Here is a 26,788-nt window from a genome sequence, read left to right as displayed (position 1 = left end):
TGGAATGTAGCAGGATTTAAAATACAGATTCTGAAATAAAAGATCATTATTTTAGATCTCAAAAATTAGAAAATTTTGTTGTGAAAATAGTTTTAATTAAAAATTCCCTCATAGGGGCGCCTGGGTAGCTCATTGGGTTAAAGCCTCTGCCTTCGGCTCAGGTCATGATCCCAGGGTCCTGGGATCAAGCCCCGCATCGGGCTCTCTGCTCAGCAGGGAGCCTGCTTCCTCCTCTCTCTCTGCCTGTCTCTCTGCCTACTTGTGATCTCTGTCTGTCAAATAAATAAATAAAATCTTTAAAAAAAAAATTCCCTCGTAAAACAAATGTGTTTTATACCAGAGCTTGATATGAATTATGATTCCTAATTAATATGTAATATTGAAATGTGATATTTGTGTAACCTTTTCAGAAATGGCACAGTGAATTCTTCTAACTCTTAAAAGTCAATGTCTTCAACTCATTTTATTTCCTATTTTAATATTTAAAACTTGGGTCTACTTTGAACTATTGAAGAAATTGGTTAGTTATGATATAATTATCTAGAAATCATACTTAATTTCAAGGTTGAAATCAAATCATTAAATAGATGTTTGATAATGAACTTTTAAAGGCAATGTGGATACTAAATACTAAGGTTTGAATTCTATTCTGCCCTGAAGAGGTTCTGAGAACTTGCACAGAGTATTTAATATCTGAATTCAGGTCCCTATCTTTAAATTGGGAGTATAAGCGTATGTGTCCTCTGTTTTTCAGTGGTTCTTTGGGGTTGTGAAATGATGTTATACCTGTGTGAATGTTTGGAAAGCTATAGTGGTACATGCTGGATGTTCAAAAAATTCATATATATTTTCTTTAAATGATAAAGTCCTAAGGAATTCACCTAAATCTATTCACTAGCATGAGTTGATTCATATTACACATTTAAATATCAGTGTTTTTTTTTTCCAGATTTGCTATACTTTAAAAAGCCAGAAAAATGTTTCCCCTATTTAATGTTTCCCAGAAAATGTTTTCCCACTATTGTAGCAGTGATGTAAATAAAAAGAAAATTTTGAGTTAAGTACATAACCCAGTATTTTCTTGATTTTATTTTGTCTTTATTGATGAAGAACATATTTGGAAAATAGAAATAATTTATTTTAGTTATGCACATATATATAATGCATATATAAAAATTTATATATAACTAAAATAAATTATTTGTATATATATAAAACATATGTGTATATATGATTAAATATCTTGTTTTAGTCAGCATTTTTAAAAAATTTGTTTGAGAGAGTGCAAGCAAGAGAGCAGAAGCACGGGGAGCAGCAGAGGAAGAGGGGAGAAGCAGACTCCCCACCGAACAGGGAACCTGCTGTGTGGCTCCATCCCAGAACTCCAGCATCATGACCTGAGCTGAAGGCAGATGCTTAATGACTGAGCCACCCAGGTGCTCTCTGCATTTTTTTTTTTTTATAGGCTCAAGTAGTTGTTTTTTTTTTTTTTAAATAATTTTTAAAAGTTTTTTTTATAAACATATAATGTATTATTAGCCCCAGGGGTACAGGTCTGTGAATTGCCAGGTTTATACACTTCACAGCACTCACCATAGCGCATACCCTCCCCAATGTCCATAATCCCACCCCCCCTCCCTCCCCCCTCCCCCCAGCAAACCTCTGTTTGTTTTGTGAGATTAAGAATCTCTTATGGTTTGTCTCCCTCCTGATCCCATCTTGTTTCATTTATTCTTTTCCAACCCCCAAGTCCCCCATGTTGCATCTCCACTTCCTCATATCAGGGAGATCATATGATAGTTGTCTTTCTCCGACTGACTTATTTCACCAAGCAGTGGTTTTTTAAACTACACTCCAAGTATCATCTGATTACAGTTCAACAGATCAGCCATGGTATTTGGCGTGTCATTAAGGTATACTTTCTTTATTACTTTTTTTTTTTAACGAGGCATGAGAGAGGAGATGAGATAGGATTTAGGGTTTATTGATTGTTAAAAAAGACATCTGGCCAACTGTTTCTTCTAACTCCAGCGTTCAGGGAAGTTGAAAGGGTGAAATACCCAGCACAATTATGTGTGTAAATCAAGATATCCATAAATTAAAGGAAATGTAACGTTGAATTAGGGAAAATAAAACATTTCCTATCACATCCTTTCTTTTCCTGTTTTTAAATTCCAAGCCCTTTAAAGAAAATTCTGCTACTTAGCAGTTCTTCAGGCCCTGTTTGGAATGCTAATGAGCCTGGCCTAGTCACAGCCCCAGCACTGCCAAGTTCTTGGAATTTAGATTTTCTCCAGTCATGGAAGGGGCTTTTGACTGGTGTGTGAAAGGAGGGGAAGACTGAACATCCCTTGATGCTGTGCTTGAAAAAGGGGAGAATGGAAGAGGGTGGACATGGGGAAAGTGGCGAGACGGCTTTCTTCTATTCAGAGAGAATTCAGTGGTTTAGAATATTGAATAAGGCAGGGAACCAAAGAGGTGTCATTTCAGTTACTTAACATTGAAATACAGGACACTGTGGGGAAAAAAAGCTATAAGGATTTTTGGAGACCTTTTACTGTAGGGACTATCCATCAGATTGCTTTGTAAGAGGAAACTGAGAAAGGAAGGAGGGAGGGTTCTCTCAGTAATGCGCAATCTTGGTCCAGAGTGACGTGCCTTTCACAAACCTTCTTCTGACAGGACAAGACTAAGGGCCAAGGGGGACCATGAAGGTTTTTTATTTTTTATGATTCAGGATAATTTCTCCTCATCCTGGCAGAAGATGCCACGTCCTGCATGGATATAGTCTCTCATGACAAAGCCCTCAGTGTACAACCCAGAAACAACACACAGTTGAAGAATCATGTCTTTCTAATGGATGTATTTTTTTTCCATGTAATTTGTTGTTGTGCACAGCATTATAACTTAATGTGCAGATCTAGAGGAACTTTACAAAAAAAAAAAAAAGCTGAAAGCTGTGTTGGTTTGTGGGGGAGAGTGAGTATATTACTACATCTACAGGTGTTTCTTATTGCATGTCCTGGGATGACCGTGGAGGTTTGTCTTTTCCTTCTTGGATTAGGAATTGGTCTGGAAACAATCAGTTTGACAAGATAATTGGACCGGAAACACAGTTGCTTAAAAAGATGGTCTAAGGGGTGCCTGGGTGGCACAGCTGGTGAAGTGTCAGACTGTTGATTTTGGCTCAGGTCATGATCTCAGAGTCGTAAGATCAAGCCCCACTTTGGCCTTGGTGCTCAGGGCAGAGTCTACTTAGGAATCTCTCTTCCTCGCCCACTGCCCCTACCCGCCATGTGCTCTAGCTCTCTCTCTCAAATAAGTAAATAAATCTTAAAAAAATGTTGTGGGTAAGTTTGAAGCTTGACATCATAGAAGAGAAAGAATGAGAGAAACAGATACAGGTAAATAAGAGCACATGCTACTGAAAGATAGTAGCTGGTTTTATTCGTGGGGCAAAATGGCTGCTGGTGACGTTGCTCTTCCCTCACCTCTTCTGGGAGGCAAGAGAGTCATACCAGATGCAAGGGGGTTGGGAAATCTTACCAACATGTCAGGTGAGATTGTCTATCCCTAGGGAGACATCTTTGAAGAGAGAAGGTAGTGTGTAGCTGGTAAATAGGAATCAATGAATTATTTGGGAGAATCACTGTAGACATTTGATTACTTGGTCTTTAGTTTCACTCCCAGGAATGGTAGGAGGTTGAGAAAGAAGTTGTTTCACCTTGAAAAGGAATCTGCTTTTGGTAGTCTCAGAGTAGGAAAAGCCATAATGAAAGCCACCAAATCACATTCTTAGAGGAAGTTTTTGTGAGAAAATAATTATAATGAATCAGCTGCTATGAAAACATCTCCAAGAGACCATTTTTGGGTAAGAGAAAGCAGTGACCCTTGTTCCTGTGTGTGTTTTTCTTTTTCTTTCTTTCTTTCCTTTTTTTTTTTTTAACCAAATAGAAATCTGATCAATATCAGTTTAGTTGAAAACCATTTTGCAGATGAAAAGGAGATATCTTTCCTTTTGGGTTCCGGAAATACAACTGTGAAACAGATAGCCTGTATATATGCTTCAAAAGGAATTAGAAAGTGGGTACTGAGATACTCCCAAACATTCAGATGATGGGCAGACTGTAGAAGATGATACCTTTCTTGAGCTTGTCTTTGTAAAATTATTTTCCTCTGATTTAAAATTCTACAGATGGAGCTTATAACTTCAAGAGAAGCTTCTCTACTTTTAATTTTCCCTATAACTTTTCAGAATTATTGACATTTTGCATTTTGCAACTTGATTGCTCTTTGCTTCTATCAAATTATAAGAAAGACATGTTCAAATTCAAATTAAGTTGCTAAGGAAAAAAACAAAGTTGTCTATTGATGATAGCGATGTTTGTAAGCTGGGCCCTTTAAAACTTCATGGTAGGGGGAAATCCTCCTTTTGAAGAGTTATTTCTTTGCTTCCCATTAGTTTTTAAAAAAAAATCATTGAACTATATATTGGCCACAAATAGCATCGTAGGAAGAGAAGACTGTATATGATCTATAGGAGAGGGTCTAAATCCTTTTCTCTCTTCAGCCTAAAGGGCTAATATTTGAGACACTTTCCAGCTTACTAGGCATTAAGACAATCAGCTATTAGCTATTAGTTTTATTTCTATAGAAAAAGAATTATTAAAGAAGTTAGCCTCAAAATATATTTTAAAAGAGAGTGAGGTTTCTGTCACATGCCTGTTCCGTAAAGTGTCTTCTCTGAACAAAACTGTGCTAAGCTTAAGGGATGAAAATTTCCATAAAAACTTTGAGATGTCTGGATTCTAAGGTATGTTTGTATTCTAAGAGTTTTCCTTAATCTTTTGGGGGTCATATGTCACTTTGAGACTGAGGAAATTCAAACAAGTGTACAAAAACACAAGAGTTTATGTGCGTTTGATGGTGTTCAAGACTCCCTGAAGATCAGCCATTGGATCCAAGCTTGGGAATACTTGTGCTAATGTGTACTAATAGCTCTTCGTGAAGCTGGAAGCTTTGGGTTTGGTTTGTATTACACTCTGTTGTTTCCTCAGTGCCTAGCACAGTGCCTGGCTCGTAATCAATGAGTATTTGTTGAATAAAATGGACATTTTTTTTTAAAGATTTTATTTATTTGACAGAGATCACAAGTAGGCAGAGAGAGGAGGAAGCAGTCTCCCTGCTGAGTGGAGAGCCCGATGTGGGGCTCCATCCCAGGACCCTGGGATCATGACCTGAGCCGAAGGCAGAGGCTTTAACCCAGTGAGCCACCCAGGTGCCCTAAAATGGACATATTTGATTTTGGACATATTTGATATGTGGTTCATCTAATCTGAATCTTCTGGTTGCTTATACTTTACCAGTTCTGTACTCTATAGGACCTTTTTTTACTTCTTTTGCAAGGGATAGGAACCCAAGTAGTTTAAGCACAATAGGAGCTTTTTGGTTTGCATTAGTGGGGAGTCCAAGAGGAGGTTCTGCCTTCTGGTTCAGCTGGGACTAAGGGTTCACTTGAGGGGACCAAGGGTTCACTTGAGGAGACTAAGATTTTGTCTTTCTCTCTTTTTTTTTTTAAATCTTCTGTCCTTCTTGTAGGACTTATTCTCTGGAAGACTTTTTCCATTCATGGTGAGGAAAAATGATTTCTGGCAGTTCTATGCCTACACTTTCTCTCATAATGCTTGATTTTATAGGGAGATAGAACCCTCCCTTTTCCTTTCATTGTTCATATCTGCTTCTATAGAGGCACTTGGGCCCTGCTGGGGCTGTGTTCTCTCCTTTGGACCAAGCACTGTTGTCTGGTGTGATGGGAGAGAGAGGGGGCCCGGCTAGGTTTCATACCCTCCCTTGAGTTGTGGAGGGATCCCATTGCTTCTTAACCATGCCATCTTAAAAGTTATTCGGTGGGAGGGGTACCTGGGTGGCTCAGTTGTTAAGCGTCTGCCTTCGGCTCAGGTCATGATCCGAGAGTCCTGGGATCGAGTCCCACATCAGGCTCCCTGCTCCGCGGGAAGCCTGCTTCTCCCTCTCCCACTTCCTCTGCTGTATTCCCTCTCTCGCTGTGTCTCTCTCTGTCAAATAAATAAATAAAATCTTAAAAAAAGAAAAAAAAAGAGTTATTCGGTGGGAAAGGGAAGTTTCTATAAGAAGCAGGAGAAAACATAACAGATGTCTAAGACACATTTCATATGTGATAGTTTAATTAAGGTTGATATTGTGGTCTTAGGATGTCAGTGGGTCCATTGAGTATCCCTTACCGAGCAATTGGTTTTCTGGATATTATCATCAAAGAAACATAGGTCCTCAAAGGAAGGACTTGCATCTTGCAGAATTTTTGAGGACTAAGAGAATAAATACCAACATTTGTGCAAAGGGTAGAAGAAGTAGGAGAGCATTATAGGAATCTTGTGAAATCTATCATAAAGCTGCTTTCTTTAGATTGTAGAGGCAGTCATTTGGATTTACTGAATGGGATGTCAAGTCTGGCTTTAGCTTTTCACTTGCCCTGTGGTGTCTCCAGCAGAATGTTGGCGTGGGCTGAGTGTACTGTCCTTGACAGGGCTCGTAAATGGAACCAGAGCAGGTTGACTTTGGTTGGGGAAGGAAGTACTTTGGAATGTATGGGGATTGTTGAAACAACTTTCTGTGTGCTTTACTAAAGGAGAAAACACTCCGTATTGATGACCAAGATTCCAAATGACTGCAATTTCAATTATTCTTGAAGATCTATTTCACTAGATATTGGTTTTCTAATAATTCATATATTTTTTCTTTAAAAAGAAGAGGAGTATTTTTGTAATAATTATCATGAAGGTTTTAGAATAACACTTAAGATTCAAATACATTCAAAACCCTAAGATATATTTGGATAAGTTAAGATGACTTACTGTTTAAAGACGTAATGCTCGTAATTTTCTGTTTGGTTCATTGTGGACTCATGCTGAGCAGGGGACTATCAGTTCTGTGATAGAGTGCTAACTTTTATTCTTATTTATTTTTTAAACGATTTTGTTTATTTATTTGACAGAAATCGCAAGGAGGCAGAGAGGCAGGCAGAGAGAGAGGGGGAAGCAGGCTCCCTGCTGAGCAGAGAGCCCAATGCGGGTCTCCATCCCAGGACTCTGGGATCATAACCCGAGTGGAAGGCAGAGGCTTTAACCCACTGAGCCACCCAGGCGCCCCTAGAGTGTTAACTTTTAAAACTTTGATTTTTAATATGTTCAGATTGTCATCCTGACCTGTTTTTCAGGTTCAGTAACTAAATATGAACTTATGTGGACTCTTTCCACACCGTTACTATTTTTCTTGAAGTCTTAATTAAAAGATTCGGTTAGAATCTCATGTGATACCTGACACGTAGTGGGTGGTCATTTGTATTTGTATAATGAAACGATGAGTGAATATAAATTAGTGTGTATCAGTGTGCCTCATGAGCAGCAGGTCTATGTCATTTTCCTATTAAATATATTTGAATAATATTTCCCACCAAGAAGTTGAGTAAATTTAGATTTACTAAATTAAATAAGTAATTATTATGTGCTTTCTCTGTGCCTGGCATTGCTTAGTTTTTTGGCCTTGAAGTACTTAACCACACCTTATTTATGGTAAATACTATATTGCATGTATAATTCCACCATCAAACCAATATGATAACCCTTAAAGAGAGAATAGTTGTTCACATCTCTTTTGAATTTCCCTGCTCTTCTTTTCATTTAGAGTGTTGATTATATGGGACACATTTATGGATGTGTTTTCTCACTTGGATGGCTGTGCTAGTCTCTAAAATAGTGTCTTCCTCATTCCCACCAGTCTGCTCTCAGCTTGGCCACCAGAGAGATCTTTCCAGAAATAAGCCAGGTCACGCTGACCTTTCCCTGCTCCTTCCAGTGGCTCCTATCTCACTTGGAGTAAAAGCCTGGGTCTTTACGATGACCCAGGAGGCCTATAGGATGTGGCCTTTGAATCCTTGACCTCTCTGACCTCCTTTCCAGTAGCTTACCTTCTTCCTCACTGTTTTCAGCCGTGATGTCTTCCTTGTAGGCCCTTGAATATGCCAAACATCCTCCTACTGGAGGGTCTGCACTGGTTGTTCCCTCTGCCTGGAATTCAGATATCTTCCTCAGGCCCGTTAAGTCTTTTAGCACGTTTTATGTTTTTTCTTTTTCTATTGCAATTATCCCCTAGCACACTGTAAAATTTATGGGTTTATTATTGTTTATTATTTGTCTACTCCCTGCTACCCCCTGTAAGAGTGAGTGTTGGTTTTATTTGCTCTTAGAATGATGCCTTGCACATAGTAACTGCTCAGTAAATGTTTGTGGAATGAATTTCCTGAGAAAGAGATTTAAATAAATTTTTTTCTAAAGTGATTACCTTACTGGTTAACTTCTTTCAGCAATTAAGGGTAATAATAAATAGTAATGATGATGAATATTATGAATATGAATAATAAATAGTAATGATGGTGAATATAGTTAATAATTACTGAGTATGTACTTTGTGCTAGGCATTTGTAATCGATAATATTCATGATGATGATGGCTAACCTTTAGTGAATGTTAACTTTGGACCAGATATTTTGCATTATCAGATTAGTTAATTTTCAAATCAACTCTACAAAGTTAATACTAGTATGATCTGAATTTTATAATTAGGCCAGAGAAATAACATTCCAATAACACATGTTCAGTATAAAATTGATACAACTGTGATATTAGAATCTTAAAAGGAAACATATTGTTAAAATTATTATTATCCAATTTTTGTACAGTTCTAGCAGTAGTCTGTATGTCTCTCAGGGAACTTTTATGTGTGGTTATGATGATCACTGTGTGAAGAACTAGTATTAGGATTAAGAGTGTCCTTGCATTTAGAGATAAATTCATTACCTAATATTAAACACAACATCTAGCTTAGGAGTACTACTATTTCTGTCTGCAGGAATTAGAATTTTTTTTTTTTTTTTTGCCTGGCCTGGAAACAAGGGAAATAATTCAACATATGCATGCGTAGCTTTCTTCAGTTGTCAGACTTTTCTGCTTATTTCTGTTTATCTTTGATTTTACCCTCAGTTGGCTCTGCTTTCAGAGGTCATGGGTGTTGCTTTATTTTCAGGTTAGAATTCATTTACCCCATCCCACAGAGGTCTTTGCTTTTTAGTTAAAACACTCCAGAAGAGGATATATCTCTCATTTCAGCTACAATTAGATCCTTGCCAATAACACAAGTATGTCTGGGATTATTTTCTTCCTGCACAGAAAAAGCTTAAAAGGGGGTCTTATGCCCATTGATTCTATCCCTCCCGATTATAAGTGTGACTTTAAAATGACAACTGTGTTGTTGTTGTTTTTTAACTCCCATTTATTCACATTTAGCCACTGTTAATTTAATGTTGGAAGCTATGTCTCTGGGAGGTTTTTTTAAAGAGTTTTGAGCTCTTCCCTTTCCTGGTAGTTCTTAGAAATGTCCCAGGTCCTTATTAACTCAAAACAAGAGTCATCTGCTTGTAGTTTTAACAAAGAAGTTTTTATACCCTTCAACTTTCTGGAAAAGAAAAAAAAAATCCAGGTTCTCATGCTAGAATAATTGTGGGAATTGGTCTATAGCTGCCAGAGGTTTTTCTGGCCAGGGAACTTCTCTTGCCAACTGTTTCTTCCTAGGTATGTTTCTCTTTTATGTGTAATTAGCCAGGAAGTGGTAGATGATTCTCATACTCATCTCCATTTGGAGAAGGTAGCATACTTAAAGGAACAGGGATGAGGCATGTCCTTACAGCTATAAAACTTAATCACCAATAACATTGTGCTCTGAAGATTTCCAAAGAAGGAAGTATTTTTGGCTAACTTATGTTCTGCTTTGCCTAGGAGCCCTTAGTGGTTGGCTTACTCTTTGAAATCTCTTTTAGCCATTCCCTTCTAGAATGTGTAGTTAAACATTACTATATGATTTGAGGGGATGAGCCAGGGATGAACGGTTAGTTGTATCATCATCACATATTTATTTTATCTTTCCTGCCTATGATCTTTCTGCTATTTCATCACCAACCTCATTTTGTCTTTTGCAATTTGTTTTCTTGACCTTCCTGATCCACTCATTCAATTCATTGAGGAATGAAGTACCCATTCATTCATTCAGTTATTTTTTGTGTACTGACTGCATGCTAGTCACCGTGCTACGTAGTGAGGGTATAAAGATTAAAAATACACTGCTTCAGCGGGCACCTGGCTGGCTCAGTTGGAAGAGCATGAAACTCTTGATCTCGGGTTTAGGGTTTGAGCCCCATGTTGGGTGTAGAGATTACTTACATAACTAACTAACTAAATAAATGTAAAAAAAAAAAAATACTCTTCCTGCAGTCCTCAAGGAAGGTCGCAATGACTAAAAGCAGTAGAAGTCTGGGGCGGGGTAGGTGTCTATACTTGGAAGAAATGAATGTCACTAGGGTGAGTTTTCCATTTTAAGACTTTTTTTTCCTGAGAACACCTCCAAATTGGTACCAAATTGGTTTAGGTGGCAAAAACTCAGAAAGGAATGTCAGTCTGGTAGGAGTAAGCCTCTAGACCTGAACCTTTGCCTTGTGAGTCACTTTTTCTAGGGCCAATGATTTTCTAGTTCTTGGCAGATGATTGAGAACTGATAGTAGTTAAGGTCAACTCAGCATCACTAAATAATTGATCTCAACTGATAGAGAGATGCTCATTCATATCTGGAGGAAGGCATTTTGCAAATGCTTTTGATTTTTATGAAAACAGTAATAGGCAGACTAGGAGAAAATGTTGCACAAACTGACTTGCAACATTTCTGGATTCCAAGAGGTCAAGGAGGCAGGGGAGAGAGGATCAAGAAAAGGAAGTTATCAGATGCAGAAGGAAGATCTGAGAAGAAAAAGCCATGATTTCTTTCTTTAGCTGGATTAGGGCTTTAAGTTTTCAAAATATATGGACAAATTCTCTCTGAACTCTTAGTTACATATTTCCCTTTGAAAGGCACCATGTAATTTACTGTCTCCCCATCTTCTCCCCCACTCCCAGTTTCATCAGCATCTATGCTCTGAAGGTAATTGCTTCACAAAATGACGGCTTCCTACAGTGATTTCTAAAAAGGATCATATGTGCAAGACGTCATTGCCTTTGGAATCCACACGACACCGCCCTTTCTAAAAGGTCTTTAAGTCACTCACATGAAGTGATAGCCGTGATCAAAAAATTTAAACACAAGGATTCATCCAGTCTTTTTAGGAGCTTCCACACAGTAGTACTTCAACATTGAGAGTTTATACGATGAGCTAAATGTGATTTAAATTGATTTGGTCTTTCATGGAAAAATAACTGTAGACATTTTCAAGACCTAAGAGCAAGGACAATTTCAACTTTGGAAGGAACCAGTTTTAGAAATATTAGCAGCAGCAAACATACTTCAATATGGAATTAAGCATATTTTTAATATTTAAGCTTAAAATATTTGTGTTAATAAAAAATGTTATTGTAGTAAGGCATATAAAAGAAGAAAATAAAAAAATAAAAGAAGATACTGTTTTATTTTGTTTGTTTAACCTTTAGAAACCACACATTTCATTTTCTTTTTTTTAAGGAGAACATTATCTTTTTTTTTTTTAAAAAGATTTTATTTATTTATTTGAGAGAGAGAGAGAGAGAGAGCTCACAATCAAGGAGAGTAACAGGCAGAGCTAGAGGGAGAAGTAGACTCCTCTCTGAGCAGAGGGAACCTGATGTGGGACTTGATCCCAGGACCCTGGGATCATGACCTGAGCTGAAGGCAGACACTTAACTGACTGAGCCACCCAGGGGCCCAAAACCACATGTTTCAAGTGGCAAACGAAAATGAAATTAATTCTTCTTGTCACTAGAGACAGGCAAAACAGGAATATAGCGATGAGTGAATTTGGTATGTTGCATCTGTTTTGCATTTATAAAGTAGAACACTTTTTGGCAGAAAGTTTTAACAGTGTTTATTTCCCTCTTTATGGGATTTGAATTGTTCATGGTTTGGTAGGGATATGTTTGAGAGACCTATCAGTTATAAGGTATGAAATTGGACATCTGAAGAATTTTCTGTTTAGTTACTCTGAATTATGAGAAAAATTACTAGGCATCTAAACAAGAATCTATAGGTTTGAGATTGGTTCCTTACTTGGGCAACTTGAGTCCTGTAAGTACAAAATGTCCATACTACTAAATGGCAAGATCTTAAGATTTTTTTTTTTTTTTTTTACTTATTTGACAGAGAGAGACACAGCAAGAGAGGGAATACAAGCAGAGGGAGTGAGAGAGGGAGAAGTAGGCTTACCGGGGTTCAATGCTGGGCTCGATTGGGAGCTTGATCCCAGAACCCTGGGATCATGCCCTGAGCCGAAGGCAGACACTTAATGACTGAGCCAGCCAGGTGCCCCAAGATCTTAAGATCTTTTGACACTATATTCTAAGACAATGGTGAGTGAACAGAACAAAATCACATACTCATACTTTGCTTGGAGTGATAAAATAATACATCAACTTAAAACCACTGATACTAAACAGTTAAACATTCACTCTACACTGAAAATATTATAAATGTCAGAGTTTGCTATTGAGGAATGATACCACAGGCCAGCTCTAATTACAAAATAGGAGAAATGAAAAAAAAAACACAGAAAGGGAAGGAACTTGGGAGATCACAACTATCCCATTTAAGAAATAAGGCACAGAGAGGTTAAAGGACCAGTGCAGGCACAGCTGATTCTGTAGTGGCAGACCAAGGATTAAAACTTAGGGTTTTTTTTTCCTTCTGTTCTAGTGCTGCTTCTAAATGAAGGTGAAAGAGGGAGGTGAATATGTGCCAGGGTTGTGGGGGCTGTAGGGTGGCAGGTGGTGCGGATGTGTGGGGAGGAGGGATAGTTTAGGTAAGATGCCAGAGGGTTGCAGAATTTATGAGAAATTTTATATGGCCAACAAAGTGAACCCAGATTTGGGGATAAAGTTATTTGTGGTCAAGTTCTGGAAGAACTTTGAGGGCAATTCCTTTCTCCTCCTCCTCCTCCTCCTCCTGTTCCTCCTCCTCCTCTTTCTCCTCCTCCACCGCCTTCTTCTTTTTTTGAAGATTTTCCTTATTTATTTGTTAGAGCGAGAGTGAGAGAGTGAGTAAACACAAACAGGGGGAAGAGCAAGCAGAGGGAGAAGCTGGCTCTCCACCGAGCAAGGAGCCTGATGTGGAACTAAAATCATGACCTGAGCATTCCATCCTGCTTATGAACCTAGCTACAATTCTAACCCCCTTTCTTAGTACACCTTTTTGATAATATCCATGGTGGATTCCACACTTTTTCTTTCCCCCTAAATTCATTTCGTTTAAATGTGCTTCAGAGTCATTTCATTAGAAGTGAACTATATCTCTTAATGGTATGAGGATCCAGGAACACACAGTGGGGAAACAGCAGGAAAATAGTATACTTATTTTATAAAGTATTCACACTGGAAATAGTTTCTTTTGTGGTTTCTGAAGGAAAAAGGTACAATTGTTAACTCTAAAAAAATAAAAGTTATTTTATCAGCAAAATTGGGTTTATCTGGGGATAACAGAGAATTGCAATTTGGGTCAGGCAAGCAGTGGCAAAACCATAGGCAAGTCCAACAAACAAAGGGGAGAACCATTGTTTTATGGAGAAGGAGGAAGAAGTTGGGAGGGGTTGTTTTGAATGAAAGTCTATTGGAGAAAAGCACGAGTCCAGGTTTATGATAATTTCTTAATGGCTGAGTTTCAAGGGTGGTTGATTTCTTATAGGAGATGCAGTGTGTACAACTTTTCTTGTTGGGTCCTGTAATTAATGATTATTTCTTTTGATGGTTTTTTTTGTTGGGGTCTATAATTGACAATTCTTTATGTAATTGACCTCGAGTGCTATGGTTTCCCCTTCTAGTCTCCTCACTCTGTTTTTGTAAGATTTCCCTTTATTCACATGACTAACATATTTTACCTACTATGTGACATTTTCTTTACATTTGGGGGAATAATAAGGGACTGGAGATCAAAGGATAATTTGCTTTCTTTTGGAAATCTTTAAAAAATCTGATAGCCATGTATTTTTATACACCAATTTGTTTATATTCCATGCATATTTCTAAAATGCCGCTACTTAGTTTTGCCCCTTCAATATAAATGGAATTATATAGCAGTTACTAGTTTGGGACGTGCTTCTTTTAAGCTCAACTTTATGTCTTTGAGATTTTTTTCATTGGGTTGAAAGGGGCTATATGAGTTACAGTTATTTAAAACAGGCTATCTTGGTCTTGTTCAGGATTTGATATTTTTGATAATTTTCTGAAACACATCTGGATGGGAAATGTTTCCCACCCTTCCTTGTATCTACATTTAGGCAACTGTTTGTTGGTTCCAGTTATTTTTACTGTTTATTTGACTTACCAAAAATAACATTATTGACCAATTCAGCGATTCAAAAAGTCACCCATTCACTCAATAATTATTTAGTATCTTCCATGTTTGAGGCCTAATGCTTAAAGTTGGGCGTGTTATGGTGAACAAAACAGAAATGGTCTGACTCTCTTGGAACTTATAATTCATAGCATTAGAGACTTATGTTTGAAAATTATGATGGAACGTGAAAAGTTTTATTGATAGAGGATAGCCTAGAGTACAATGAGGATGCAGAATAGGTATTCCTGATCCATTTAAGGAAGGAGAGGGATTTTAAAAAGATTTATCTATTTATTTGAGAGAGAGAGAGAGAGAGAGAGAGAGAGCAGGAGGGGCAGAAGGAGTGGGAGAGAGAATCTTTCATGATTCTCAGGAGATAATCTCCCCAGAGAGCATGGAGCCCCACCTGGGGCTCAATCTCATGACCCTGAGATCATGACCAGAATCAAAAACAAGAGTTTTGGAGAGATTTTTTAAAAATACAGATTCTTGGTGAAGAGTCTCCTGTGGAGGAGCCATTGGAGGGTATATCTGGACTCATGCAGAGAGTCTAGAATTGTATTTAAGGGGGAGGTTGACACTTGAGGTGTATGAAAGGACGTTGAGCTCCTTGATAAATATCGTTATGAAAAAGAATTGGAGAGAAATCATCTTATTCATCCCAGAAAAAGAAAACTTAGTTTACATAGTTCCAGAGGAAAGAACTGGGACTGAAAAGGGAAAGTTATTTGGGAAGCAAGTCTCATTTTATTCACTGACTCATTTATTCATGTAATAGATATTTAATATCTACTATAACTCATTCTCAAAGTTGCCAAAGATATAATAGTAAACAAGATGGATTCAGTTCCTGACTTCATGAAGCTGCAATTTATTGAAAGATTCAGACAATTAAGCAAGCAATTTAATGAAAATGTGATAAGTATAGTAAAGGTAAACACGGGGTGCTATTTCCCCTCCATATAAAACACCTCTCTGATATTAATACTCTCAGAAAGATGGTAAATGATGAATACTCTGACCTTGGAGGTACTCACGAAGAGGCTATGGGGGTAATGAAGAAGTAGCGCCAATAAATACCATCAAAATCCTATTTAACTTTTAACATCAATGATTGTCTATGTCTTTGTAACAGACTCACACTCCTTACTTTTCCCCCCCTTCCTGTCCCCATCTTTCCCTTTCTTCCATTCTCATTTGCAATTATTTAAGTCTTCATGATGGAATGATTTTGTGATTTTCACAGATGTTTGTGTATAATGAATAGGACTAATTCTTAGAACTGAAGTCATTCTTAGGTATTATGTTTTAATCTGAGCTATCATGTAATTGAGGATAGGCACAAGTATGTAAATGCACTGTGATCTGACATATAGCTTCAATTTTACCCCTTCCTCTTGATGATTAACCCCTGCAGGTAGGGACTCTTAGTAGGCATTATAGCATGATTCTGTATTTCTGGAGGAATGGGTAGGCACAAAGAATGAGTAGAATGTCAATGCTGCTTTTCATATAATTTTCTAAAAAGATTATCATTTTTGAGCATTTTTGATCATTATATTTTGAATTCTTAACATGTTTTAAGTAATTAGAAAAGCTGCCTTTTAATTCATAGCTTTTAAGAAAAATTAAATATTATGTTGTGACATTCTCAGGACTCTCTGAGCCTTTCACATTCAGTGTTCTAGGCTGAAGCTGGATATTGTGGAGGTTTGGGTTTACTTTCTCTTGACCCAATGTGACTTCCTGTTTCTAAGAAAAACAGTTTTAAAGACTTTTAAAAGGAATATCTTGCATGCTTGGCAACTCTTGTAAAACCACATGTTAGTAAACCAGTGTGAATGGAGTATATATAAAAAAAATCAAAGAACCATATTGCTTGACCAAGTTAACATTTTGTTTTGTAGAAATTGGACGCCATAGAAAAATTTGGTGATTTAGGAAGTGTCTGCTTTGGGTAAGCAGATAAATCAGGAACCAGAAGTTTCATTTTGATTTAGTTTGTCATCCTAATTCAAGGGGACATTTGATCACAAATTGGGGTTTACTCAGTGCTGAGTTGACGCATGACACTATTGGTGATACTAGTGATCTTGGTTTTATGTTTTTGTTTGTTTGTGTTTTGATTTGTTGCAACTTGGGCACCTCCTTTCAAATGAATTCACAAATTTAGAACTAATTCACATGCTTCTTACAATATCCTGGAAAAAAATCCAGTTACTCCTGCCACTTACTCAGTGAAGAAAATGAATGTTAGTGAATAAGCTTTGGTAGTTAGATAATTCTCTTTGAATGGGAGGTTCATGTCTCCTGGCTCTCAGGTCAGAGATTCAGCTCTTCTCTTGATATTGTCCTAGAAATTAGCTTCTAATGAATATTTTAATAAGAATTAAATATGTTTCTATAACTATAAGGGTGATTTGCTCATTTGATTAGTATTCATTGAGTACCTAGTGTATGTCAGACATTCTTCTAGAAGCAGACCGTATGGTAAAGAATAAGTCAGGCAAGGTCCTTGATTTTTATTTAGCTATTAAAGACTTATAAAGACTTACTATGTGCCAGAAACTGTACTAGGTTCTTTAGAGATATTAAATCATGTAATTGTCCTAGCAATGCTATGAGGTAGGTATCTTTATTCTACAGGTGTAAAGAAGGAGGCTCAAAGTCACATAGCTAAGAAGCAGCTGACCCAGGGTTCGAATGAGGGATGAGAGCTCATTACCACTCACTTTACGGTCCCTGTATGATCTCCTGAGCTCACACATTCCTTGTTAAAAAACAAACAAACGAACAAACAAACAACCCCCCCTCCCCCGCCAAACACACACACATAGGAAAAAAAAAAAGGAAAATCAAAACTATGTAATCTGACCACTGTTAATATTTTGGTGTCTGTGTTCCATTCCTTATATGTGTATGTGTAGAGGGTGTGTGTGTGTGTGTGTGTGTGTGTGTGTGATATCTTATTGGTTTGCTACCAGTTATTTTCATAAACATATTATAAATATTCTGCAGGCCAGTACATTTTAAAAATAGACTTAACTAGTTTTACAGTATTCCGTCATTTGTTTATATCACGATTGGTTACCAGTTTCCTTCCACTTAGCAAAAATTTTCAGTTTCATAAATGCTGCTTCAATTAGTATCTTTATGACAAAATCTTATTACAAATTTATGATTGTTAAAAAGTTTCTTAGTGAAAAATGGTATTCATACTCTGAGTAAGTATGTATACAGTAGCCACATGTGATCTGTGCTTTCTGAACATGACGAGGTTATTAGTATCAATATGCTTTGTCTTCCAGGTTAGTGGATGACAGATGTGTGGTGCACCCTGAAGCGGGAGACCTCACCAACCCTCCCAAGAAATTCAGAGGTAAGAAATACATATCTATTTTTTTTATTATGTGACATAAGAGCCTGAGATTATTTTTGTGTCTTAAAATAAGTCATGTTAAAAGTTTATTGAGTGTGGGGGCTCCTGGGTGGCTCAGTGGGTTAAAGCCTCTGCCTTTGGCTCAGGTCAGGATCTCAGGGTCCTGGGATCGAGTCCCGCATCGGACTCTCTGCTCAGCAGGGAGCCTGCTTCCTCTTCTCTCTCTCTCTCTGCCTGCCCCTCTGCCTACTTGTGATCTCTGTCAAATAAATAAATAAAATCTTAAAAAAAAAAAACTTTATTCAGTGTGAAACTTTCACATGTAAATGTGTCCACTGAAAAGTCTTTCAAAAATTTCTTTGTTGTTTTTCTTCTTTTACACATTGAAGGATTTACAGGGAAAGAGTAGTTTCAATTTTTGTTTTGCTGGATGATAGTCTATCTGTTGAAAGGAAATCTTGATAATGAACTCTGAAAGCCTACTTTCCAAACTAATAAATACAGCCAAATATTTATTTATGTATTCCTGGGGCAATTATGCTGTAAAGATTTGTGTTTCATTATCAGCTCTTTATCTTTGTAAAATCTCCAAGAGGGTGATAGTGATTTGTTTGCTTAGCTTTTAAAATGTCACTTTGGATGACATGTAATAATGAACAATTGTCTTAGAGTTCCTTTCTAAGTATAATGTTAGAGTTAACTTGATAATATCAGTTGAGACATTGGCCATAATAGGAGACCGATTATAATTCAACTGTTAGGAAGTATTAATGGAATCTGCAAAGAAACAAACTAAAACCAGCAATTAAAAGCCTGTTCAAATCAATTTCATAATTTGTTTGTACTTATAATAATAGAAATAATTTTAATTAATTAATTTTTAAAAGATCCTATTCATTTATTTGATGCAGAGAGAGCACGAGCAGAGGGAGGGAGAGGAAGAAGCAGATTTCCCACTGAGCAGGGAGCCCGATGCGGGGCTTGATCCCAGGACCCTGGGATCACAACCTGAGCCTAAGGCAGATGCTTAACTGACTGAGCCATTCAGGCGTCCCAATAAAAATAATTTTAAAGCAGCATTCACTTTGAACACACGGTGGAAGCATTCCTTCTCATAATGGTGAAAAACAATTTTAATGTGGGATAAAATTCCAGAGAGAGAAAGTAGAAGGGATTCCCCAGGTCCCCAGGCCCAAGTCAGGCTGTGCTACTTCCTACCTTGGGGAAGGGAAGTATTTTTCACATTTGGCAAATGTTTTCCTTGTTTCACTCCCCGTGATGGACACTTTCCCACCCAATTCTCATTATAAGAATATATATATTTCATTTTCTTCATACTCAGAACCTTGTGGAGAGAGTGACAAGCCCAATAAATATTTTTTGAGTTAAATCGGTCAATCTGAATAAGAACTCCCATTTTTTCCTCCACATGGAGAAATTAACATAAAACCGGCCGTGGAAGAGACACTGGCCATTGGAAGCACTGATGGAACCAGTCACTAGGGACTCTCCCCTCACTCGGAGCACGTGAGGTGTTCCCTCAAGGGTCCTCACTGAGGACGGACTCGCCATACAGCCACCAGGAAGGAGAGTCAGCGTTGCGACCGATGAGTAACTTGCGGTGTGGATGGAGCATTAACGATAAAAAGACAAGTTTCCAAGGCAAATGGGGGCAACAAATCTGTTTCTGTACCAGGAAGAAGCATGGGGTTCAGGTTTTGACTGTGCGGCTCACTGGCTGTGTCATTTTAAGTAGGTCACCTAACCACTTTGAGCCTCAAAGGGCATTTGTCTTTGGCTGGTGAGAGCAGGGGTGGGTAATAACGAGAACAATGCACGGAGAACCACACAGAGCTCAGTTGAGGCTGGAAACCTCTCCAGAGAATAAATGGGAAGTGTTTTAAATCATGATAGAAATGACAGTTTACTTATCATCGAAAGTCATACTGTATTTCCTTTTAACATATTTGACTCAGCTCTTATGTTGTACTGTCTTCGAGGGCAGGATTCTGCTTTTTCCTTGTTTTCCAGGCATTGACCCATGCTAGACATCCCAAAACTAATTGTTCAATTCTTTCGGATGAGAGACCCAAATGTTCCCTGGGGTCATGGGATAGAACTTGGTTCTTCAGGGCCCCTCCATACCTCACCGCCATGAGGTGGGGCAGTCTTATTCCTCTGTTAAGTCAGGGGAGAGGAATCTTTCAAAGACAACCTTCAGGGTGGGTGGCCACCTTTTTTCCTTTTCCTCTTTCCCAGCGAAGCAAATTGTTTTAAAGCATGAAGATCATTGAGGCAGCCCTGTGGTAACACTCCGTGCCCAGAGGTAATTCTATACAGATGCTTGGTGTCATGTTTTTCAGCGGGCATTGTTTCAAAGTAGGAATCACTCCGGTGCTCCAACCCGCCCCTGGAAGGCTGGCTTTTCCTGTAATCTAATACTCTCCGTCATTGTCCCTGCTAGGTTGCTCTGATTTTTCTACCTCTAGTTTAAGACTGAACCATTTTTCTTACTTCCTTCATCATCAGAGAAGGAGGGTCCCCTTTTTTAAAACTGTGGATTGAGGGTTTCCTTTTATCTTTTTTTTTTACCCCAAGATTAAGTATTTTTTATTAATTATTTTTATTAACATATAATGTATTATTTGCCCCAGGGGTACAGGTCTGTAAATCGTCAGGCTTACGCACTTCACGGCACTCACCTTGGCACATACCCTCCCCAATGTCCATAACCCAACCACCCTTTCCATACGTTTTCCTTTTATCTTAAAGCTCTGGCTCTTCTGTCATGATTCTTGGAACACTGTTGTGGCAGAGTCCCAGTGGATAATGCCCTGCGGTGGGCTTGCCTTGGTCTTCAGACTGCTCAGCAGCCAGAAGTGTGCCTTCTTGTCCCAGATGCCTTGTCTTTTCACATAGATTTCATAGTTCTTGCATTTCACTGTTCTCTGCCTGCATGTATTCCCCCTGTATCCTCTGGTTTTAAAAGTCATTGTTCTTTTCATGGACTGGCCTCCTAGCATCGCCACCCCTGCATTTCCAAACTCCTTGGCCAAGTTTCCAGAGCACCCTCCCTCATTGTTACTTTTTAGATAAGGTGAAGAAACAATAGTGTATCACGGTACTGCTACACCTCAGTTCCTCTGGCCTCAGCCATACAAATGATAGTCTCAAATTAATTTGGAAAGAGTTTTGTTTTTCATAGTCTGTTGTTTGTCTGAGTGAATCCTACAATTTTAGAGCTGCTAGACAGTTCATAGTTAATCTAGTGCAACTCCTCTAGTTTTTGGAATGAGGAACCAGAGCTCCAAAAGGGTTAAAATGATTCTCTCCAATACCCAAAGTTATACAGCGAAATATTCTTTTGATTATGTCACATTGCCTCCCGTAGGAACAGAGGAAACCAAGTTTTAACAACAACTTCCCAAGGGCTATTTAAAACCTGATCGACAGCCATTTTTCAGTAGAAACCACACAATCAGACTAATATTAACCAATGGGCAGTGGCTTTCTCTTGCCAGTGCAAAATTCCTCTCCTGGTCAAAGACTATCTATTTTCCTTAAAGATAACCCTTAAACTTTGGAATAAATTCCGACGTACAGAGGAGTTGTAAAACTACTGTAGAGGGTTCCTCTTCACCCAGTTGCCTCTTGTGTCAGCCTCTTCCATAGCCATGGTGTATTTGTCAAAACTAAGAAATTACCTTCTGTATATTACTATTGGCTAAGTTCCAGACTTCCTCTGGATTTCACCAGTTTTTTGACTCTTCTCCCTTCCTCGTTCCTGATCCCATCTGGGACCCCATGGGGCATTTAGTCATCCTGCTTCTTAGTCTAATCTGGTCTCTGACATTTTCTCAGTCTTTCCTTGTGTTTCATGACCTTGAAACCTTTGAAGAATGCTGGCAAGGTATTTTGTAGAATCTCCCTCATTTGGGGTCTGCCTGATGTTTTTATCATGATTAGGCTGCGGTTAAGTTTTTGAGATGAATACTACTGAGGGGGGCGCCTGGGTGGCTCAGTTGGTTAAGCATCTGCCTTTGGCTCAGGTCACGATTGCAGGGTCCTGGGATCGAGCCCTGCAGCGGGCTCCCTGCTCACTGGGGAATCTGCTTCTCCCTCTGCCTCTTGCCGTTTGTGCTCTCTTTCTCTCTCTCTCTCTTTCTGTCAAATAAATAAATAAGATCTTAAAAAAACAAAAACAAAAGCAAAAACAAAGAATACCACAGAGGTTCACTGCCCTTCTCTTTGCAAACATATCAGGGACACATAATATCAACATGTTTTATCACTGGTCTCATTATAAAAAAAAAAGATTTTATTTATTTATTTGACAGAGATCACAAGTAGGCAGAGAGGCAGGCAGAGAGAGAGGGGGAAGCAGAGCCTGATTCGGCGCTCAATCCCAGGACCCTGGGATCATGACCTGAGCTGAAGGCAGAGGCTTTAACCCACTGAGCCACCCAGGTGCCCCTGGTCCCATTTTTTGACATAAAATTTAATCCTTCTCACTCATACTAATTTATAGCAGTTGTTTTGTTGACTTTATAGTCTTTTGGTTTTCCTTTCTCCCCCCTAGTTCCTTAGACACTTCTTTCCCTACCTCCCTTGCCCTCAACTCTCTAGAAAGCGCTTCTCTGATGTGGATTTTTCCTGAAGCCTGTGCTCTATTGATACATGTGCATTCTCTTTTAGGAGGAAAAGCTAATATAAATGCAGGCAAGACAGGTTTATGTGTGCCTTTATTACCATCAGTGTGATAAAACATAGAAGTAGTAGAGAACCCAGGAAGCCATCCCCCAGAGGGATGGAATGAAGAGAAGATAGCCCCTTCTGGTGGCTTAGATATTCCTCAGGGTTGGTCCCTTTGGTCTTGAAATGTCCAACTCTGAGATTCTGTGCTCATTTGACATGTGACTATTTCATCATCTACCATACCTATCAAGTGGACACATCTGGCAAGCAAATAGTCATCCCGAAGCAGTAAGTTAAAATGTTTCTGGAAGTAGAACCTAAATAGAGAAATCTTTTGCTCTGTGGTGCAACACTAACGTAGGTAGTGAAAATCAGAGTCTTGGGAGAAGAGTGACAAGATTATTTCTTCAATTCAATTCCGTCTCTTCGTATAATTCAGGGAAGTCCCTTTGAAGTCTGGGACTCTCACCTTTGGCCTCCAGTCATGAAAGTTACACACGCAGGCACACAAGTGAGAAAGCGATCTTGCTACGTAGTAGCTTCGAGTTTTTATGTAGTTGACCATGTCCATCTTGTCTAACACAGTGATTCTCTAGTATGAGCCAGTTATAAATACCTCCTTTACCAGTTTGACAGTTGCTGCGCTGAATTTCTTCAGATTTGGGGTTAGCGTAATTCTTAAAAAAATATTTTATTTACTTGTTTATTTGACACAGAGAGAGAGAGAGACAATGAGAGAGGGAACACAGGCAGGGGGAGTGGGAGGGGGAGAAGCAGGCTCCCCACTGAGCAGGGAGCCCAATGTGGGGCTTGATCCCATGACCCTGGGATCATGATCTGAACCAAAGACAGATGCTTAACAACTGAGCCACCCAGGTGCCCCAGTTAGTGTAATTTTTTGATGAAGACTGAAACAAGTTCAGGTTTGAAATAACTAACATTTATGGAACATTTAATACAAGCTACACTGTGCTTGGGGCTTCCTATGCATTATTATGTGGTAATCACAATAACCCTAAAAGTGAAAATTGTTGCTGTTCCCAATTTTGTGGTTGACAGAGTTAAGTATAAAGAGGTTATGCAGCCATCTTGAGGTCACTGACTCCAGAGCTGTTTGTTTGTTTGTTTGTTTTAAAGATTTTATTTATTTATTTGACAGTCAGAGATCACAAGTAGGCAGAGAGACAGGCAGAGAGAGAAAGAGGTGGAAGCAGGCTCCCTGCTGAGCAGAGAGCCTGATGTGGAGCTCAGTCCCAGGACGCTGGGATCATGAACTGAGCTGAAGGCAGAGGCTTAACCCACTGAGCCACCCAGGAACCCCCAGAGCTGTTTGTTTTTAATCACTCTGCCGTATTATGTGTTGAATTATCCTCTCCTATAAGTTTTACCCAGTGGTTCTGTACACACACATAGATTAAATCTAATCCCACTTCTACACAACAGTCCTTTAAAGTATTTGTTTAGAACGATCGCATTTCTGCACATCTTTCCTTCTATAGGCTTACTTTTAAAAATGTCTTTCACTTGTGGCCAGTCACAAATTCTTCATGGTGATTTCTCTAGCTTTCATTTCACTGTCTTGTTTGTTTTCTGGTTGGGCTCCTGTTTGTCACTGTAGTTCTTAGAGGTGTGGAAAGAAGAGAACGTATACATCTGGGTGCAGTGTGATGAGAATTTTCCTCTTTTTGGGATCCCATGTTTGTGGCCCGAGAGTCTTGGGCAGGACTCCCCCCCCTCACCTCCAGCTGTTAGTCAACCCAGACTCCTGATGCTTTTCCTTCGAGTCTCTGAATCCTCATTTTCCTCCTCCTGTGCTGTATAATTGGTTCTTTGGAACCAAGTAGAGACTCTGTTACATTTCATTTTATTGGCATTGATTGGCTTATAATTCCAGCCTGCCACTCGCCCTGTCTCTCACTCTAGCTCTCTCTCAGATCTTAACTCTTATCCAAATTATTTATTCAAATTCCCAGCCTTACAACACCTTAAAATTTGTTCAGTTGGTAAAAGGTAGATGTGTGATCCTCTGAATCCATGTTTTATTCCAGTGTTATTGAATATCTCTGAGGAGAAATAGAGTAGGATTGCATTAGTCAGAGTCTCTGCAAATCAGACTTTGGAAGACGTGGTTGGAGGTAGTCCATTTGGGAGGTGATCTCTGGAAGCCCGGATGAAGCAGTGTGGGAGAGTAAGTCTAGGGAAAGAAAAGGCAACAAATTGTTCATTGATGTCCATCACTGTGGCAACTGAAACTCTGTGCTGCTACGGCCCTCTGAGACTCCATCAGGACCATGCCTCAGAATCTCCTGCCCAAGGACAGAAAAGCTGGGGCCAACTTGCATCCTCTGTGGGTTACGGATTGCCCCTACAAGGGTGTTATCACCCTCTTCCACAACACACTTCTGGGCTGCTCCTGATTGTACCTAAGAAGTTCTTCAAGTGAAAGGGAAAGCTTTCAGGGAAAGCTCTCACGAAGAGAAGAGAGATGGGGGAACTGGAGGTTGGAAGCTCTCAGCATGCTGGAAACTGTCCACTGTAGTTGTCAGTGAACTTGGGCCTGAAGAGACGTAGTCACATTACTTGTACATTTTCAGAAGCTGCACCTGTTTCTTTACTTGAAAGACCTGCAGTTAGGCTATAAACTGTATGAGGGTAAAGACTGTGTTAGCCTTGCCTTCTGGGGAGTTACCAAGATCAAGAACAGTGCTTTGCATATTGTTAGTGCTGAATTAATTTTTGTTGAAAGAATGAATAAGTTCTAGAAAAAATTATAATTCTTAAAGGCAATATAATTTCAGGCCTGTTGTCAGATACTCTTTTGGGGGGGCGTGTCTTAACACCACCCAGCATATAACAAAGTTGCTGGCTGATTAGTTGTTTTATAATAAGCAATGTGTAGACCTGTTACTTTGTTATAGTCTTCAATTCTACTCCTCTAGATTTAAGTTCATTGGTGTCAAGGGTGCAGTCTAACATATTAATCTGTAGGGTGGATAGCAGAAGATGAAAACTTCTACATGTATTGAGTGAAGTTTATTTAGGTTATAACATTTTGTGGTTTCCTACAAAGAAGTCTAGAAAATTCCAATGGATTTCCAAGCCAACAATTACATGATTTATACCTAAAAGTCTTTAAAGTCTCCAGTGGCATGTTATTGCTGCACTGATCCTGTGTATTTGTAGTACGTTGTCATAGTAAGATAAGTCCCTATTATTAAGCTCTTAAGAGGCAATGGAAATTGGATAATAAACTTACTCTTCTCAGTGAGGTTTCAGAGAAGGGCCAAAGGATGAAATGGAAATGGACCGCTTTTCCTCTTTGCTTCTTCTGTTGGATCTGGTCAGGACTGCAAAAGTGCCTGGGCTGTAAGATGCTTCAGTCTTTAATGGAGGAAGTTGCTGTGGTTCTCAACGGTCAGATAGGACTACTTTGCAAGCCTCACGAATTGGATATGTAGGCTAGCACTTGCATAATTAATTATGTATCTAAAATAAATATGGTACATGAACTTTGATTTGTGGCTCTAAGTTGTGAAATTTAGTTCTCTCCCTTAAGAGTAAGAACTAGTGGGCAGAAAATGAACACTTGTCCTGTGTGCATTTCGTGGCATAAGGAAAACTCTGACACCCTCACTTTCTAATCCTCTCTCCAGGGGCTGATTTTCCTGTGCTGCTAGCTCATTGTAAAAGTCTCCTTTCAGTATTGGGTATGAAGTTAGTTTGTGTCTACATTCCTTGTAAATATTGAATAAATACCCTTTGTAAGAATTTTAATAGCCAAGACTACTCTTTCTGAGAAAGAAAGTTCTAAATGTCAAATTTCTTAACTTTGAGTGGTTATGTCGGCCTTTATCTATGTTACCTTGTTTAATTCTCAATAGCCCCGTTTTACAAATGTGGAAACTACACTTTAGGGAAGTCAAGCAGCATGTTTAAGATTACATAGCTAACTAGGTGGTGAGGCAAATTTGTTCTTCAACATTATCAAGTCTTGGGATACATTTCGTAAGATTTATTCAATATCCATTGTGTGAAATGTAGCATGCAAACTCGTTGGTATGGCTCAAATGAGTCAGAAATGAACACTGCTCTCAAGGAATTTATAATCTAATGAGGGAGATAAGATGTACATATAAACAATTATAGCACAAGGTAGAAGCGATAAAGCCTAAATAAAAAGGTGTGGTGAAGGTATTGTAGGAGGATGGAGATTTTAATTTCCTGTTTTGAGAGATGAGGAAAGGTTCTTAATAAAGATAGCATTTGACCTGTAGCTTAAAAAAT

The 26,788-nt window shown here is 38.7% G+C and overlaps 1 protein-coding gene across 3 annotated transcripts in view; it reads left to right on the top strand.

The window, feature by feature from the left end:
- LOC111159979 (inositol 1,4,5-trisphosphate receptor type 2) overlaps positions 1 to 26,788 on the top strand; it is a 490,010-nt gene that overhangs the window by 16,871 nt on the left and 446,351 nt on the right. For all 3 annotated transcript variants that reach the window (XM_022522705.1, XM_022522706.1, XM_022522707.1), the window contains exon 2: positions 17,739 to 17,809. In XM_022522705.1, the coding sequence (XP_022378413.1) occupies positions 17,739 to 17,809 (71 nt within the window). The remainder of the gene's footprint in view (positions 1 to 17,738; positions 17,810 to 26,788) is intronic.

Source organism: Enhydra lutris, unplaced genomic scaffold (genome assembly GCF_002288905.1).
Source record: "Enhydra lutris kenyoni isolate GAN:26980312 unplaced genomic scaffold, ASM228890v2 scaffoldscaffold72, whole genome shotgun sequence".
Taxonomy (NCBI): domain Eukaryota; kingdom Metazoa; phylum Chordata; class Mammalia; order Carnivora; family Mustelidae; genus Enhydra; species Enhydra lutris.
Note: the sequence above shows the minus strand (reverse complement) of the source record. Positions and strands in the feature narration are given on the sequence as shown.